The 17,160-nt window shown below is 38.9% G+C and overlaps 1 protein-coding gene across 2 annotated transcripts in view; it reads left to right on the top strand.

The window, feature by feature from the left end:
- Positions 1-14,191, top strand: part of TMX3 (thioredoxin related transmembrane protein 3) — a 45,817-nt gene extending 31,626 nt beyond the window's left edge. The window contains exons 11-16 of one of the 2 annotated variants that reach the window (XM_053902824.1): positions 1,732-1,789; positions 1,954-2,007; positions 2,848-2,904; positions 7,517-7,646; positions 9,019-9,087; positions 10,683-14,191. In XM_053902824.1, the coding sequence (XP_053758799.1) occupies positions 1,732-1,789; positions 1,954-2,007; positions 2,848-2,904; positions 7,517-7,646; positions 9,019-9,087; positions 10,683-10,940 (626 nt within the window). In that variant the 3' untranslated portion in view covers positions 10,941-14,191. The remainder of the gene's footprint in view (positions 1-1,731; positions 1,790-1,953; positions 2,008-2,847; positions 2,905-7,516; positions 7,647-9,018; positions 9,088-10,682) is intronic. The other variant, XM_053902825.1, reaches the window with a different exon arrangement.
- The last annotated feature ends 2,969 nt before the right edge of the window (positions 14,192-17,160 follow it).

The raw sequence follows: 17,160 nt of genomic DNA, 5'->3' as shown, positions 1-17,160 counted from the left end.
CAAATGAGAAATAAATTATGGATATTATTGCCACATTTGTTTTCATTTATAATTTCACTGATAAGTGGGATGGAAGTATAGTTGCAGATTTTTAAAAAACGGGAAAATGTTACTCAAGGTTCAGTTTGTTTTTTTTTTTATATGAGAAGTAGTGTGCGTAGAGTTTCCTCTTGATGATTTCCTGCTTTTGAATCTGATTAAAAATGCAAATTAGAAATGTTCTAACAGGTTCTCATGTTATTTTCTGACTCTTAGGATATTTGTTCTGGCTCCTGAGCCTACTTTTTCATGTTCTGTGTCTGGTGACGTTTCTGTCTTTGCTTATCCTTACAGAGGGGGGTGTGTGCTCGCTCAGTGTTGGAAGGTGGTGTGGACACTGTCAAAGAATGTGGTTTACTTCTGGATTCTCTCGGACCCTTGTGAAGGGAAGAGGGGGACAATATAGGAATACAGTAGTTTTGCTTTCGGTTCAGTAATCATAGGAGACATCGTGACCTCGAGGTGGTTGTAGCTTCTTCTCCCAGATTAATTCGGAAAGAAGTTGGCTATGGAATGTTCCTGTTTTATGTCCAACACAATTGCCCTTGTTCGGTTGTGTTGCTGCGGCTCGGCCCCTGTTCCTTGTCCCACTGGCCACTTTCCACACGACCACAAGAGGTCCTGGCTCTTGTCCTGGTGGCGGCAGGTCCCTGTGTCTTCTGACCCCACCTGAGTCTCCGTGTCCTCTTTCTCTGGTCTTCCTCACCCTCCTCTCCAGCCACACTGACTTCTCGGTTTCCTGCAAAGGCTGGAAACCTTGTACCAATACACCTTCAATACCCAGAAATGTGTAGTTAATTTATGCTCATCCGTCAAACTCAGACCAGACATTGCTTCTTAAAGAACACCTTTTACTGGTCCCCTCAAACTACCGAAGTTCACTGTCATACCCTTCTGTAGCTTCGTGTTCCTTTCCTTCGGAACTCTTCTCGTTGTTAGCCATACGTCTGTTTGTGTATTGTAAATGATCTGTAAATGTTACTATTATTTTCCCTACCAGACTGTGCTCTCCACTGGTGCCGGGCTGTGTCTGTGTGGCCATCACTGCGTGGTTAAGTCCCTCAGCTAATAAATGGTGGCGCCTCACTGCGGTTTCCCCCCCACCTAGAACAGGATAGACACGCTGGACCGCGACGTCTGGTCTTGTGACTCCGGTCCCAGTGCTCTGCTTATGACATCCTGCTGTCCACTAGAGGATGTTAGAGATGAAAGGGATCCATGTTGTATTCAGGGTTAGGTAAATTGCAGTCCATTTTGTTTTGTGTGGCATCACTGGCAGGTAGTGACCCATGCGTGGTACTGAGTGGAATAGCGTGTAAAAATCATTCCCTTGTTACATGTCATTCTTTTAGAGCTACGTTAGTTGATGATAAATTTCTTTTATCAACTTATTTCTTAATGTCTTAGCGTTGGACAAAATACTTAGTCACTTTGTGAGTTGTGTGAAAACAACAACTTACGAGTATGTAAGTTGTTAGTTGCTATTATTTACATTTGGGGGTTGGGAGGGAGCATCTGTCTCACTTGGAGTTGACTAGTGCGCTGATTCAGTCTACTGTGCATAACATGCAGCATAATTGGAATTAAGTTCTAGAAGCTATTTACTAATTCCCGATTCATACCTACAATAAAAATTGAAAAATTTGTGTAACGAGGGTTTTGAATTTAGGTATATGTCGTTCTTAATTTCAGGAAAGCTTGTGGCGATTGCAGTTATTGATGAGAAAAATACATCAAATGAACACACCAGGTATATCAAATATCATCTCATTCAAACTTTACGTGGCTTCACATAAACTTGATATAGTATCTTACTTTTCCTACACTGCTAGAGTAGGCAGCAGATGTTGTAATTGAAAAGTCATAATATATTTTTAAACTGCAGAGATGAAATATTCATGTGTTCCTTCACAGATTAAAGTCAATTATTCAGGAAGTTGCTAGAGATTACAGAGACCAGTTCCACAGGTAGGTGCTTGCGTTCAGGAACATTCCTTTATCTTTGCTTAATTATGTTTTGTTATACAGTGAGGCAAAAAATAGTACTGTTTCGTACTTTCAAAGGTGAGTCAAGATACTGAAGTGAATTATAGTATGTTGCATTTCGGTATGAATTGTTTGGACTTAAAATTTGTTGATGGATGTCATATAAGTGAAAAAGAAACTTTCATTTGTAATTTGGAGCATACTTGCTTCTTGATAGGATTCGGGATACGTTTGTGGTTAGGATATATGGACTTGCGCTCTTACATTGAAGATAAATGCGTGGTCGCAAGTCAGATACAGACAGATGATAATTTTCACAGGAACTCAAAGAATAACAATATAAAAACTAAGTGATCTTTTTGCTTTGTGCTAACCATTGTGTTTGTTGCTGCCATAAGAGACACTCATTATATTTACTTTTTATCCCGTTTTTATTCGGAGTCTTCTAGTGAAGTATGAGTGATACATATTTATATTTGTCCTGCTATGAGCATTTTCTGATTAGTTCTTTTTAGAAGTGGGTATTTTTTCTTAAACATATTTTAATTAGAAAAGTTTATATTGCCCTGCATGTTAAATATATAGAGACTAGAAATGTCTTAGGACTTGTTTAATTTTACTCGTGTGTATCTGTATCTGAGGCCAGTAGAATTCATACTCTTTTCGACATTTATTTTATGTGATTTATATTTAATGTTTATAGTGTTTACATGCTTACCAAGCCCTAAAGTTCAGTTCTTGGTACATATTTACCTTATTTTGTATCTAATAGTGTTCTCTCTCTCTCTCTCTTTTGTTTTTCTTTTGGTTGTTGTTATTTAGAGATTTTCAGTTTGGCCATATGGATGGAAATGACTATATAAATACTTTGCTAATGGAGTAAGTAAAATTCTAAATGATTACATGATTTCCTTATCAATTCTGTCAATTTTTAAATTTCTGTTTCTGAGAAACAAAAGAACCACTAGCTGGAAAAAAAGCAAACTTTCCTATATGCTGATACAGATATTCTCTCCTCAAATACCATACTTTCGTTTTTAAATCTAAATTTGAAACTCAATGAGCTTTAATAATTGCACTATATTAAAAAAAAAATTACCTTGGGGTGCCTGGGTGGCTCAGTCAGTTAAGCATCTGATTCTCGATTTCAGCTTATGTCATGATCTCGTGGTTTCATGAAGTTGAGCCCCATGTCGGGCTCTACGCTGACAGTACAGAGCCTATTTGGGATTCTCTCTCTGCCCTCGCTGCCCTCTCCCCCACCCCAATGCACAATGTGCACACGCACTCAGATAAACATAGAAAAAAATTTATTTCCCAATTCCATGTTAATAATTGATAGTATTTTGGAAAGAAGACAGTGTTCAAAAACTTCCAGATTTTGTGGTTTCTATTTAACACACACTTTAAGTTCAGTTTTAATGAGTAAATGTAACTTAAGTAAACATTTTTTTTTAAGTTTGTTTATTTTGAGAGGGAGAGGGTTCACCCATGTGAGTTGGAGAAAGGGAAAGAGAATTCCAAGCAGGCTCTGCACTGCCAGCACAGAGCCCTGTGTGGGTCTCAAACTCATGAGATTGTGACTTGAGCCAAAATCAGGAGTTGGACGCTTAACCAACTGAGCCACCCAGGTGCCCCTTAAGTAGCATGTTTTTACATTCAAGAATTAACTGCTATTTTTAGAAGAATTTATTTTAACAGATTAAAATAGTTTTATAGGGAAAATATATGATTTTAAAATAATTCTATCAGTTACGTTTATGATGTAAAGATTTGATTTGTCACTTCAAAAAGTTGGTATTAGAAAACACTTAACCTACCTATACTGAATGAATTTCAGATAAGAGTCTACTCTATGGAGTAGACATTTAATATCTACTACATGTCACATGCTGTGATTGGTACTGTTGATGTAGAAAATGAGTTGAGTCCTTGTCTTCAAATACTTAACGGTCTGCTGGGTAACACAACATAGTAATTCCACAACTGTATGAAAAGGTCTTTGTAGTAGAAGGTTTTGGAAACATGGAGGCTCTCACCCCCACCTCAGTGCACACAAAGGCGGAAGGTTCAGAACATGCTTGCTAGAGGAGGCAGTAATTAAGAGAAGTTTCCTGCAAGAAGAAGTGCAGAGAACTCATTCCAGACAGAGCCTAACAGCACACACAAGAGGTGGTGGGAAAATGGGGCTTTGGAGAGTGTGGAGCTTTAAGATCGCCCCCGAAGTGAAGGTGCGGAAAGCCCACTCACTAGAGGCCGGTGACCTCCTCCAGCGACACTGAGGTGCCAGTTCAAGTTCACGGCGTTGTGGCCTTGTGCCGTGTGTGGTGTTCTCTAGCTTGGCGTGGGAGCAGAGGCAGAGCGTTGCCTTGCTTCAGGTTTCAGCGCATGTATTCCATTGGGGAAATTAAAACCAAATTTACAATCCCAAGATAACATTCGTAATTTTCAGTTAAAAGTCTTAAAATTATAGTGTTACCTTTATTCATTTATATTTATTATCCCTTTTGTTATAATAAAGATTTGAGAGTGTTTACCAATGATATAAAGTACCAGATATCCTATATCACGAAGACATCAAGACAAAGGAAACTAAAATAAAAGATCTTTATTATTTGAGGGATTTATCATTTGTAGGTAATTATTAAAGGTACTTGAAAAATTTGGCCTTGAATTTTTCATACTCAAAGTAAAGAAACATTATTTATACATTCCCCATAGTCTATCAAACAACTATAGCTTATAAGGAGTATGGCAGACTTTCAGAAACCTAAGAGAATATGCTATGCTGTATAATCTCATAATGGAGGACACCATAATAGAAGTATATTTTTAATAGGATTTTTACAGCATATATAGTAGGGACTTTGATACAACCATTTCTTACAATGTCCTTCAGGGCAAGCCAGCATTCAGTAAAACATGGTTTGTAAGAAGTCAAAGCAGTCTGGGTCTAATAAACAATTCCTTGATCCAGGATAATATTCAGAATATGTACAGATGATGGGCCGTCCTTCATGAGTATGACTTTTAATGTAAGTTGTGAGATAGTAGATATTTTGAGCTACAGTCATGGTCAGAGAAAAATAATAATCTCTACCACCAACACCTTGTTGTGTTGTTTTGTTTTTTATTCGTATTTTGCTTTTTTTTTTTTCTTTTCTGAAAGAAGAGAAAGCATATGATGGTTATGTGATAATAATTGAAAGTCCTTATTGAGCACTTAATTCTGTGACCAACACTCGACTGGTCAATATGTATTTTTGAACTTTTGTAGAACTTAGTAAGGTATAAGTACGATTGTTATCTCCATTTTGTATAGATGAGGAAATTGAAATTTCTTAGAAGAAACCCAAGGAAGTTAAGTAATATGCCAAAGGATGCCCAACAAGTAAGTTAAAGAGATCCAGTTCTCAAATCCAGATCTCTCTTACTCCAAAGCTCTTCTGTGACGCTAATATTGTCAGATAAATTAGTGGAATTTAATAGGTATTGATGCGTAAAGTGTTTTTAACTTAGGACAAACACATGATATTCTATAAGATAGTTCTGTGGCAGCACTATGCTTTCTAAATTTTCTCAAAATAAATAGGGACTGTCAGACCCTGGGTCTACTAACTTGTTTTGTTTGGGGTTTTTGTGAATATAATTAAGAGGGAATAGGATGAAGTGATGTTTTCCATTTCCATCATTATTTGAATTGAATTAGTTCACAACAGATAGTCCTTAGTTCAACTGTGTATTTAACTTTTTTACAATATGTGCTTTTATAGGAAGGCCAAATTCTAATCCATTCTGTAAAATATAGAAGTTTTTTTCCTGTTTACACATTATGATAACTAATAACTAAGCTGTTATCAATCAAAAAGTTGTTTTTTGCATTCATTATGAAGAATGGAGATTTTTTTTAAATTATACAATCAGTTAGTTCTTGCCTAACAATAATATTGGATAATCAACCACCTGATACCCAGTAGCTTCAAGCAATAGTATTTGTTCTCTCTCTTGTCTCGGCTTGGCTGATGTTGACTGGGCACAGAAGGATGTGGCTCCAAACTGCCACTGAGGTGCCATCAGCTGCACAGTCTTCCATGTCCTTGACCTTAGCAGGACGTTTTCCGGGCTCTTCTTGTGGCAGTCACAGAAATAGAAGAAGGCAAGCCTAGCCCTGCAAGCATAGTTGAAGTCTCTGCTCGAGTCCCTTCTGTTACCTTCCCCCTGGCCAAGTCCATGGCTGGCCAAGTCCATGGCTGAGCCCAACATCAGGAGTCACATGAGCACGATTTGCCTCACTGGGAAAAGGGCTTTGGGTGGGGAAGGAGAGAGAATTATGAGCGATAAAGCAACCCACAGGACTCGGTTACTTATGTGGCGATAATACAGTGGTGGTGTAAATTGTTTCTACTGTAGTTTTGTGCTTTTGTATAATATTTTTATATAGGCACAAATAGCCATAAGCCCATGTGTAGGTGACATACAGAATTGAGCACCTCCCTTCCTTTTATGATTATTCAACAACCTATCCTTGAAAGGAAAAAAATAAAACATTATTTCAATTAAATGACACCTGTTGGTAATGTTTTCTCTCGTATCAACTGAGTTGATACGTAGTGTATCAGTGAGGCCCTTCCCGAGGACGCCCGTGGAAGGTGCGTTGGGATAGTGGGCGTTCAGAGCATTCGGAGTAGCATGTATTGAACGTGTACGATGTACGAGGGACTGTGCTGAATGTTTGAGTTTTCCTGATTTTTAAAACAAGACAACCTCCCACTACCCACCTCTTATTCGTCTATAAATGAAAAACATTAGGCTTAAAAAGTAAATGGCGGGAAAGCCCCAGGCTTGCACACAGGCGGCGTGTCTCTAGACACCGCGCTCTTTCCCGTCGAGTTCCCTTCGTGCCGCTTGACTGGAGCGGGTCGTGTGTGACCCAACACTGCTGGTATTTGGAGGGAAAGGAGTCGGGTTGCCCGGAAATTGACACTTCATACATAATAATTTCTGTCCTTCAGTTTAATCATAAACACCAAGCTGTCTGATACCATATATTAGAATGTTTATCATACATTGTTCATTCAGCTTTTTTTTTTTAATTTTTTTTTTTTTTAACGTTTATTTTTGAGACAGAGAGACACAGAGCATGAGCAGGGGAGGGGCAGAGAGGGAGACACAGAATCTGAAACAGGCTCCAGGCTCTGAGCGGTCAGCACAGAGCCTGACGCGGGGCTCGAACCCACGGACCGTGAGATCATGACCTGAGCCGAAGTCGGACGCCCAACCAGCCGAGCCACCCAGGCGCCCCTCGTTTAGCTTTTTTTTAAACTGATGCACAATTTGAAATTTTCTTCATGTAGACACAGGGAGGCAAAGCTATTCATACAGCTTCTTCCTTTTGTACTTGTTACTTAGCTATAATAGAAATGACTGTCAGAATATTTGTTCTCTCTCTGTTCAATGTGTATTTTGATTTCTTTTGTTTTTCTCTTTTCAGTGAACTGAAAGTCCCGACTGTGGTTGTACTGAATACTTCAAACCAACAATACTTCTTACTGGACAGACAGATCGGCAGTGCCGAGGACATGGCACATTTCATTCGTGACATCTTAGATGGCACAGTCCCGGTGAGTCGTTCCCTTCCGTTTCACAGGGGCCTTGGGAGGAGGTGGAGGAGAAACAAGTTTTCTTCTTTCCCGGGGACTCTGAAAGGAAGGGGCGGCGCCTGGCGCAGAGGGGGGTGGGGGGGTGGGGCGGGGTCCCACCTCGCTTCTCTCAGGTCGCAGAGCAGCATTCTCTGAGACACAGAAGCTGCTTATGGGTGGGGACATCCTAGGGGTATCTGGAAGACATCGTTGGTTGTCACAGTGACGGTAGGTGGTGTTGGTGTTTGGGGTCGGGGCTGCGGATGCTGAGAGGTCTGCCGTGTGCAGGGGCATCCCAGTTGTGAGCTGCCCCAGCCCTTAACCTCTCTGGGTTCAAGAGCATAACTGGATTGAGTTATTCAGACTGCTTTCCTAAGAAAAACCTGTGACTGAGACCTCAGTTTTTTGAGAGATGGGGAAATGTACCGAGAATCAGCCTCAGTGGAGAGTTCCAAATCCAACCACATAAAATATTTTCTAGAAATAATGAATGGGTTGTCTTCACTTTGCATTTTTCCCTGTAAGGAGTACTGCAGTGTTACTCAAAGTGTGGGTTGTCACCCGTATTATGGGCTCATGAAATGACTTCAGATAGGAGCGGCAGGCATCATAATTCAGTAGGCTAGAATAAAATAGAAAAAGTAGGAGACTTCTAGACTTTTAGGAAGTCTAATTACTGGTTTGTGAGAGCTTTGTTTCAGGTTGTTACAAACTATTTGAAAGTTGGCTCACGGAATAACAAGCAGTTCTTCTGAAAACAGTCACAGAGTAGGAATTTTATATTTGTGAGAATAATACTTGTTGAAATGAAACTCACTTATATGAGTGAGAATTCTTCCATATGTCAGTTAGTGAAACCCAGTTCAAACTGTTTGACCACAAAGTGAGCTTCATACAGAAATTCAAGGAATGAGCCAGACTTCAGAGATACCTGAAGGCAGGGATTTGATTTTCATCAGGAATTTTCTTCTCTCCCTTTGAGCACTTTTTTGCCGTTTGGGTGTCATTCTTGGGGAGGTTCCCTCCACGATAGTTGAGGTGCAGTGACTTTAACAAGCTCAGCTAAACCCAGAAAGAAGTTGGGCAGGGCTCAGGTGGGTCAGCATCAGCCACGACGCTCGGAGTGTCAGTAGGGAGACTGAGTCTTCAGAGGAGGGTCAGAGTGTGTTCACGCAAGAAAGGAGGTTGGGGGGGAGGGGGACGGAAAACACAGTAAATATTTGCTGCATGGCTCTTTCAGGTGCTTTTTGTAATCCTCTGGGGTCAACCCTGACCTGCACTTGTAAGATTATAACAGAAAAATGAAGTTATAGTACTTAAATAATGTAATTGTTCTCTTCCTGTTAAATTTAAGGCCCAAGGAGGTGATAGCATTTTGCAGAGATTGAAAAGAATAATATTTGATGCCAAATCGACTATTGTGGTGAGTCGTGACAGCTTGCTTGGTGTCACTGATAATTGAAAACGTATGGGTTAATGTCTAAGGAAGGTAAAACCTGAAATTTCAAAGGGTTGGGTAAAAACATACATCTTTTTTTTTCTTCTTTTGAGAAAGAGAGTGCAGGCGTGTGCATGCAGGTTGGGGAGGGACAGAGGGAGGAGGGGAGAGAGGATCTTAAGTAGGCTCCTAACCCGGCACAGAGCCCGACACGGGGCTTGATGTCACGACCTCGAGATCATGACCTGAGCCTAAATCAAGAGTCGGACGCTTAACCAACTGAGCCGCCCAGGTGCCCCTAAAAATACATCTTTAAAGATGAGAACTGGTGCATATTTATATTAAGAAAATGTATTCTTCGGGTGGAAATTCAGTTTGTCTACTTACTTCTGTACGATCGGTGAGTTGACTAGAGTTCAGAATCCATTACCTCAGTGACGTGACTTACAAGCGTTTTCCGGAGCCTCTTTCCGCCCTTTTCAGTCGCTGGGTCTGAAGCTGCTTCAGCTCTCGGTCAGCATTCCTAGATTTGTTGGAGCCTTAAACTCCATTGTAGTTGTCTGTCTTGAGCTGCTCAGTCCAGAGGTGTTTTCGCTCATTACGGCCGAAAGCAGTTCTCAGAGTGGAAGTCCTCAGAGTAGGCCCTTAGCACGTGATGCGTAGCTGCTCCTCTGACTTGCACGCGGTGTCTTCCTTTCCTTTTACCCTGGCTCCGTGCATTGTTTCTACTGCACGGAGTATTCCTAAAACAGTCACTTGTGATCGCTCTCCTTCCCTTTTCCAGCGACACGTGGGACAATACTCTGTCCGCCTCAGGTGTTCTCATTTGTTCTCGAATACTGCAGAAGCCGCCTGGGCGTTCTCAGTGCCTCATTCTTACTCAGGCTTAAATTTCCACCTCAGAACACTTTTATTCTGGGAAGCCTTCTTCCGTTGTCTCAATCCAAGGTGACCTTGCCCTCCTCTGAATTCGCCTGTATCGTTCTCAGGGTTACCGTCTGAGAAGTGTGTAGTCACAACCCATAGGATACAGTATAGTTGAAAGACCTGTTCAGCCAAATTGCTTTTACTGTTTCCTGAGACCTGAGGAGATGGCGTATACGCTGAGAGGAGTTATTATTAAGCTCATGTGGCTTTGCTACTAAGCAGAAAGTAAAAAGGATTTAAAGCGTCCTGTGAAGAGGAATGCGTATGCACCTGCTTTACGGTAAACAAGCAGCCTTCTCGGTGAATAGGTTCGTCTAGTCCAAGATACGACTCCGAAGCTGCTGGGCACGTAGTTACCGTCTCAGAGAGACCTTTGTGGTTGATGTGAGGAAAATGAATGTCCTTAGAAAAGTCATAGAGTATTTGGTGCCTCTTTCTGCTGCTGGTAGCTGGATACACATACACACACACACACACACACACACACACACACAGTGTAAAATTTCTGTCTCTTAACAGTGTCTGTAACAGGGTAGTTACTGCAGAAATACCGACCTTGATTGATTGGAACTAAAAGAAGTTGGGGGGTAGCAAGAGGATGAACTGTGTAGTGGTTTTTTAACAAACACTGAGCTGTGATGATCTTCCCACAGTCTATATTCAAGAGCTCGCCCCTCATGGGCTGCTTTCTCTTTGGCCTTCCACTGGGTGTCATCAGTATCATGTGCTACGGCATCTACACGGCGGACACTGATGGAGGGTACATAGAAGAACGATACGAGGTGTCCAGAAGTGAAATCGAAAGCCAGGAACCAGTAGAAGACGGCAAAGAACAGGAGCCAAGCGGTGGAGCCACCCTCGGGCCTACGGTGCAGGAACCCAAAGATGTATTAGAGAAGAAGAAAGATTGAATCTTGGCTAGTGTGGCATATTTGATAGGATTTCAAATTATCCAAGAGTCTATTTATTGAACTTAGACATTTAATCATGATCTTGACAAAAGAGAATATGTTATTTGTATTTTGCTAATATCAAACTGCATGGAGTGAAGTAGTCCTTCATAAATGGGGAGACAATTTGGAGCAAACACAGGAAATGTTTATCTAAAACAAAAAAATGAGGAAGCACTCCATCGGAGTTTACCATATAGATGTCGTTTTAGCAGAGTAGTTCTTTTGCATGTTTCTCTATCTGAGCATTCTGTGACAAATTCAGATTCTTGGGCAGAATATTTAAATTGGTCAGTCAGGTAGAAGACACATGTTCGATAAAGAAAAACAATACTTTCACCTCCTACCATTCATTCTCCTCATGTATTTTAGATGAGATTTACACGGGCAAAATTAAGTCTTTAAAATTTAGCACTTTAAGGAGAACTAACACCTTTTTCCATGGATCAAATTCAGATTACAACTTAAAAATAATTTGGTTTTATATAGCATAGCAATTTTATTTTGTTAGTTATTTTTAACGGAGAAGAAATGTTACTTTTTAACTTTCTACTCAGTTACATTATAAAATTTTCATATGGGTCTGTATAGTGGGAAAAAAGTCTTATGTTTAATCTTTGCAAATTAAACAGGATTTACTTGGAGCAGTGATTTCAGACCACGTGCTGGGACATGCTTAGCAGGTGTCTCAGTGATCACTGTAGAAAGGGGAGAGTCTGTTACTCCTACCCTTCTTTAGCCAGAATGACCTACTTTTTTTTCTCTTTCTTGTTTTGTATATTGGAATTTCTTCTGAAAATTTCCTTTGATAAAAAGCTCCTGCTGCTTTTTAAAAAGTAATATAGATCTTATTTTTTATGTTTATGGTATGGTAACTTTATGGTAACTTAAAATATGTGTGTATCTTTGTGTGTATATAGATATATATATATATCTATATACACACACACAACATGCACATATATTTACATATATATATATAAAATTTATTGACATATATAATATTATGGGCATGTCTATGTTCATAATGAGTAATGAGTGACATAATCAGCCTGTCAGCAAAGTCTGTATCCAGTGATCGACAGCCAAGTGTTACCCTCTCCGTCCTCTCAATTCTGACACCCCTTTCACCTTCTGTCTATAATGACGTGACAGAGGAATTCTGTCCCAACTCGTGTATACAGATTGGAATTGTTGCAAGTAACACTGTGGTATATTTATTGTAGATTATTTTTGAGCCCTTCATTTTAGCTAACTTTAGATTTTTATGAGATGACCATTGGGTGACTATTCATTGAACAATTGAGTTAAACAATAGAATGGTTTTTCTTAAACACTGAAAAATGTGTAATCATTTTAAAAATATGCAACTCATGGTCCTGACATTGAAGTTGTTTAGGGCTTTGGTCCCCAAGGCAGCTGTTGACGATTTCTGATACTAAGCTGCTCACGACTGAAACAAAACTCGAGTATCTAAGTCCTAAGAAGTTGCTAGCAATTGTTTTATCGTATCCATATGCTCTTTTACATACAGTGATGAAATGCTTATTTTTACTGTTTGGCACTCTATTATTTTTAATAGTGAAGCACATAGGAAATTTCAGGAAATACTGGAAAGAAATGTTCTCAAGTGGAAACTGGAGAAGAATGCTATTAATTAAACAAATAGGTTCCTCTCCAAAGAGTAGTGAGGGATTCTTTTGGAGGAACAATCTTAATGTTCCCAGTGGTCAAGCTTGCTTCGCAGCAGTGAAAAAAAGCTTAGGTGGGTACAGTGCCTCACTCGAGTCTAGTCTAGTAAGGAAGGTAAAGCTTAGCCTCCACCAGTGACAGTAGGAAATGATAAGAAATGACTCCATTTTCTTATCAGTCATCTGCACATTTCTTAGCCTTTGTCAGGCATCACTTATAAATGAAAGACCTCAGTAGGGGGAAAAATAGATTAAAAGCTCATTATATATCAACATACAAAAAGTTTGGCAGTCTTTGTATTGGGATTTTTTTTTTATCTGTAAATTAATGCCTTAGTTCTCTGTTTCCTTTTTCACAGCTCTCTCCCATTGGCCCACATTCTATTTGTGTTTTTTCAAAGTGTGACTGTTAGGAAAACAAAATGGTTAGATAGTTTATAAGTAAATAATTTTCTTTTCTGTTTGTATTAAGATTTTGCTTTTTATTTGTCGACTTTAGGATATTATCAAAGTTCTTACAAAAAAAATTAAAAATTTTGTTCACTAGTATGCTTTTAATATGGTCTCACTTAATGTGGTTATCAGTACTTGGAATGCTACTTTCATTTCAGGAGAAATTACTGCAAAATATAGTTAATATCTTAATGAATTTAGTATTAGGACATACATGTCCTAATTCATTGGTGAATCTTACCATGATTGCATATTAAGTTGGAGTTTCACGTTTTCTTTCAGTTGCAATAAAATTCTATTTTTTAATCCTAAAATTCAAAATTCTAGATGCTTGTTGTTGTGGGATCTGTTGCTCAATTTTTTTAGCAGAGAAAGTACATGTTTTTATCAAGCCGTGCACCCCCTTATAGCTTGCAATCCTTTTTGTTTTGTTTCATCATACACAGTAATATTTCTCTAGCTACTATTATCTGAAACTTGTTTGAGGTGTATTAGGCCTGAATTTTTATTTTCTTCCTCGAACCTAGTGGTCTCCTGGTATCTGACTTACAAACAGCATTAAGAGCCAAATATCTGGAGGCTGAAGGAAGGACCTATGTGAGTAAACAGCTGTATTATTATTATTATTATTATTATTATTATTATTATTATTATTTTAGTGGAGTTTTGTTGTTGATGTTTCTGGTGTTTTGCTTCAGGGGCTTGTTTGGTTTTGGTTTTCTAAAAAGTAATTTACATATTTCAATCATTGCTTCATATGCTAGGAGATAGAACAGGAAAAAAAAACTAAGCTCTTTTTATCATGCACACGTTGTTCAAATAAACCAGTGTGGGATGTTAAGACTATCAATTAATGGTGGGATTATGTTTGCCATTTTATTTTTATAAATATATATTTTTTCTGAATGTGTCTGAGTCCAAGAGTGGGCAAAAAATAATTTTCTACTTTGGACTAAATCTATAAAGGTTTTTGAAAGTCTGTATTACTAACTTGTTGAATTCATGATATCTTGCCTTATGGCACCAATTGTAAACCTGTTTTTTTCTAAAATAAATTAATTGAAAACACGTTTATTATTTTTACTATTTTTTATTTCGTTTTGAATACAAACAGTTCCTTGTGCAAGTGAAGAGGATAGCGAAGACCGATCTTCCACAAAATGTTTTTTCTTTTATTAAGTTGTAAGTTTTTCATCGTTATAGAAACATATAATGAGTAAACACACCTGAGATCAGATTGTTATCCCTTTATAGATGAAGAACCCAAGATTGGTTGGATATATTTTGTATTTAAAACTTGATTATTTTTAAATATTAATTTCAGAATTTAGAGTTGAAGTGATTGGAACCGAGTCCACGATTGGCAGCTACATTGTGATCTTGGACATAACACAGGCTCCCCTCCTTTTCATTGTCAGTAAAATTGAATCTAAAGCCTCAAAATGTTCTTTTTAAAAATAGCATGGCAGGAGAGGGTGCCTGGGCGGCTCAGTCAGTTAAGAGTCCGACTCTGGTTTCTGTGTAGGTCATGATCTCACAGTTGGGTGAGTTCAAGCCCTGTGCCTTCAGCGCAGAGCCCGCCTGGGATTCTCTCTGCCCCTCCCCTACTCCCTTTGTCTCTGTGTCAAAATAAACAAATAAACTTCAAAAAAAATAGCATCAAATGGGGAGAGTATATTATTAAAAATATATATACAAATACTGGGTTTTTTTAGTAATTTATTTTTCATATTTTATACTGTGGGCACATTTTTTAATAAGAATTGCTCTGGCACGGGAATAACAGCCAAAAAAATGTCCCCACCCAACTTGGGAATCACACAAACTAGCTGGTTAGAATCAACCTCTCCAGTCGCTCTGTCACCCTCTGTGCATAGTTGGTAAGACGCTTACCCTCCCTGCTCCTGTGCTAATTCCAGGAAGATTTCGCCCATCTCACTGGATTAGGAGATCGGGTGAGTTACACATGAGGCATGTTAAGAACATGCCTGGCACATGAAAACAGCTCAGAAATTATACCATTTTTGTATCAAACTGATTTCTCTTCTCACTTCTTTTAGAATTTAGTATTGCTTACCACAGAGAAAAGCCAAGACTTTGGGAATATGAAATACCAATATGCTTAAATTTGCTCAGCTACTTTTTGCAATTCAAGCAAATTTCAGTGGGTAGACATGTAAAGAAGTTTCTTTAACATTGAAATAAACTAATTTAGGTTGACAAACATCTCTGAAAATCCTTTGGGTTTTGTGCTTTCAGTGAAAATGAGTAAGCGTAAGAGGAGGGATACAAGTGTTCAGTAGGATTATCAGCCCGTGTAAATAGTTTAGACAGATGTAAATGTTCTTTGGACCCAGATTTAGAACACTAATGGATACTGAATATAGATGATTTGATTCTCCTGAAAGCCTTCCTGAGTACTTCTCAGCGCCTTTCCTCTGAGCCCATCCCCTGTAAACTGAAAAGGGATGGGGCACCTGGGTGGCTCAGTCGGTTAAGCGTCTGACTTCAGCTCAGCTCATGATCTCACGGTTTGTGAGTTCAAGCCCCGTGTCGGGCTCTGTGCTGACAGCTTTGAGCCTGGAGCCTGCTTCGGATTCTGTGTCTCCCTCTCTCTCTGCCCCTCCCATGCTCGTGCTCTGTCTCTCTCTGTCTCAAAAATAAATAAAAACATTAAAAAAAAAAATTAAATTGAAAAGGCATTTTCAACAACTAGTAAAAAAGTGGCAGTTGTTTTCTTGCAATTTATTCTTTTAACAAATGTTTATTAAATGTCTTCTGTGTACCGCAGATACAGTAGTAAAGAACTGCTGTGACCTCAGTCATCACGTACAGTGCTCAATTCCAAGGTTTTACTTTCCTGTTTGTCTTAGTTTTCCTTCTCCTACGATCTGTTGTTCAACCTGAAATGCTTGTTAGGTCTGTGGGATCTCTGGGACTCGGGGTAAGAGACCAGGCAGAGTAGAACACAGCGGCCTTCTTCCTACAGATGAAGGCGTTGGATTTGCTCAGCATGTCCGCAACTGCACCCGTACTGTAGGTGCAGGTAGCGGGTGCGGAACGCAATACAAAGAGGTCTCAACAGAAGAACTCTCCAGAGACAGAACGGGCTGTCGGGAGGTTCAGAGCACCCACACTGAAAATATTTACACACGACTTTCCTTCCGAGACGGACATTCTGCGAGGCCATAGATGTAAGCACTAAAACCACCCTCTATGTCCATTTGACAATAGTGCCTTCTGTTTCCAATTTAAAAAACATTTTTTTAATAAAAATTGGCCGATTGTAATATATTAAATTTAATACATTTTAGTTGGGTGGATGAAGTAGTCCAGTGAAACTGAAGCATACATAGTAACTGAGGATATTCTACTCATTCGGTTTTTTCACATGACTCCATCACTATCCTTGCTATGTTCACTTGTGGATTTATGTAACTGGTTTTCTTCCATCAGAGGTGGGTGATCTACCCAGTCTCAACATGTTTGATGCTAATCCCTGGAAATCCTATTCCAAACCATAACCCAGTCAAGACTGAATCTGAAAGATTTTTTTGTTAGGTAGAAGGTGACTCTTTTTTACAAGGGATTATTTTGGAAGGAGTAAAAAGATTCACCTTCTATTTGGACATAGGTTAATTCACATTTTTTGTGAAAGACTAGGTATCTTAGCTTCCAAGATTAATATATAAACCTCTCACGTCCAAATTACCACACTTGGTACAATCTATTGTGAGCTGTTAACAATATAATCTCAAATTCTGAATTGCTCGTGTGTGAATGAATCGTAATGATTTTCACAGGGGCCAACCAACCTCTAGGAAGGTATTAGAAGAATTTATTTTTCCAAATAGAATTTATTTTTCCACAGTTATTTATAAAATTATTAGATATGCCTCAGATATATTGTGGAGAAAAGTCATTGATACTTTAATTTTTTTTATATATTTATGATATGATGTATAGTTCAAAAGGGTCTTTGGAGATCAACTAAGATTGAGATCTCTGCAGAATTATTTGATAATTGTTTAAGAAAT

Source organism: Panthera pardus, unplaced genomic scaffold, assembly GCF_024362965.1.
Source record: "Panthera pardus isolate Hobbes unplaced genomic scaffold, ASM2436296v1 HiC_scaffold_15, whole genome shotgun sequence".
In the NCBI taxonomy this organism is placed as follows: Eukaryota; Metazoa; Chordata; class Mammalia; order Carnivora; family Felidae; genus Panthera; species Panthera pardus.
The sequence above is the reverse complement of the archived record's forward strand: the minus strand, read 5'-3'. Positions and strand labels throughout refer to the sequence as shown.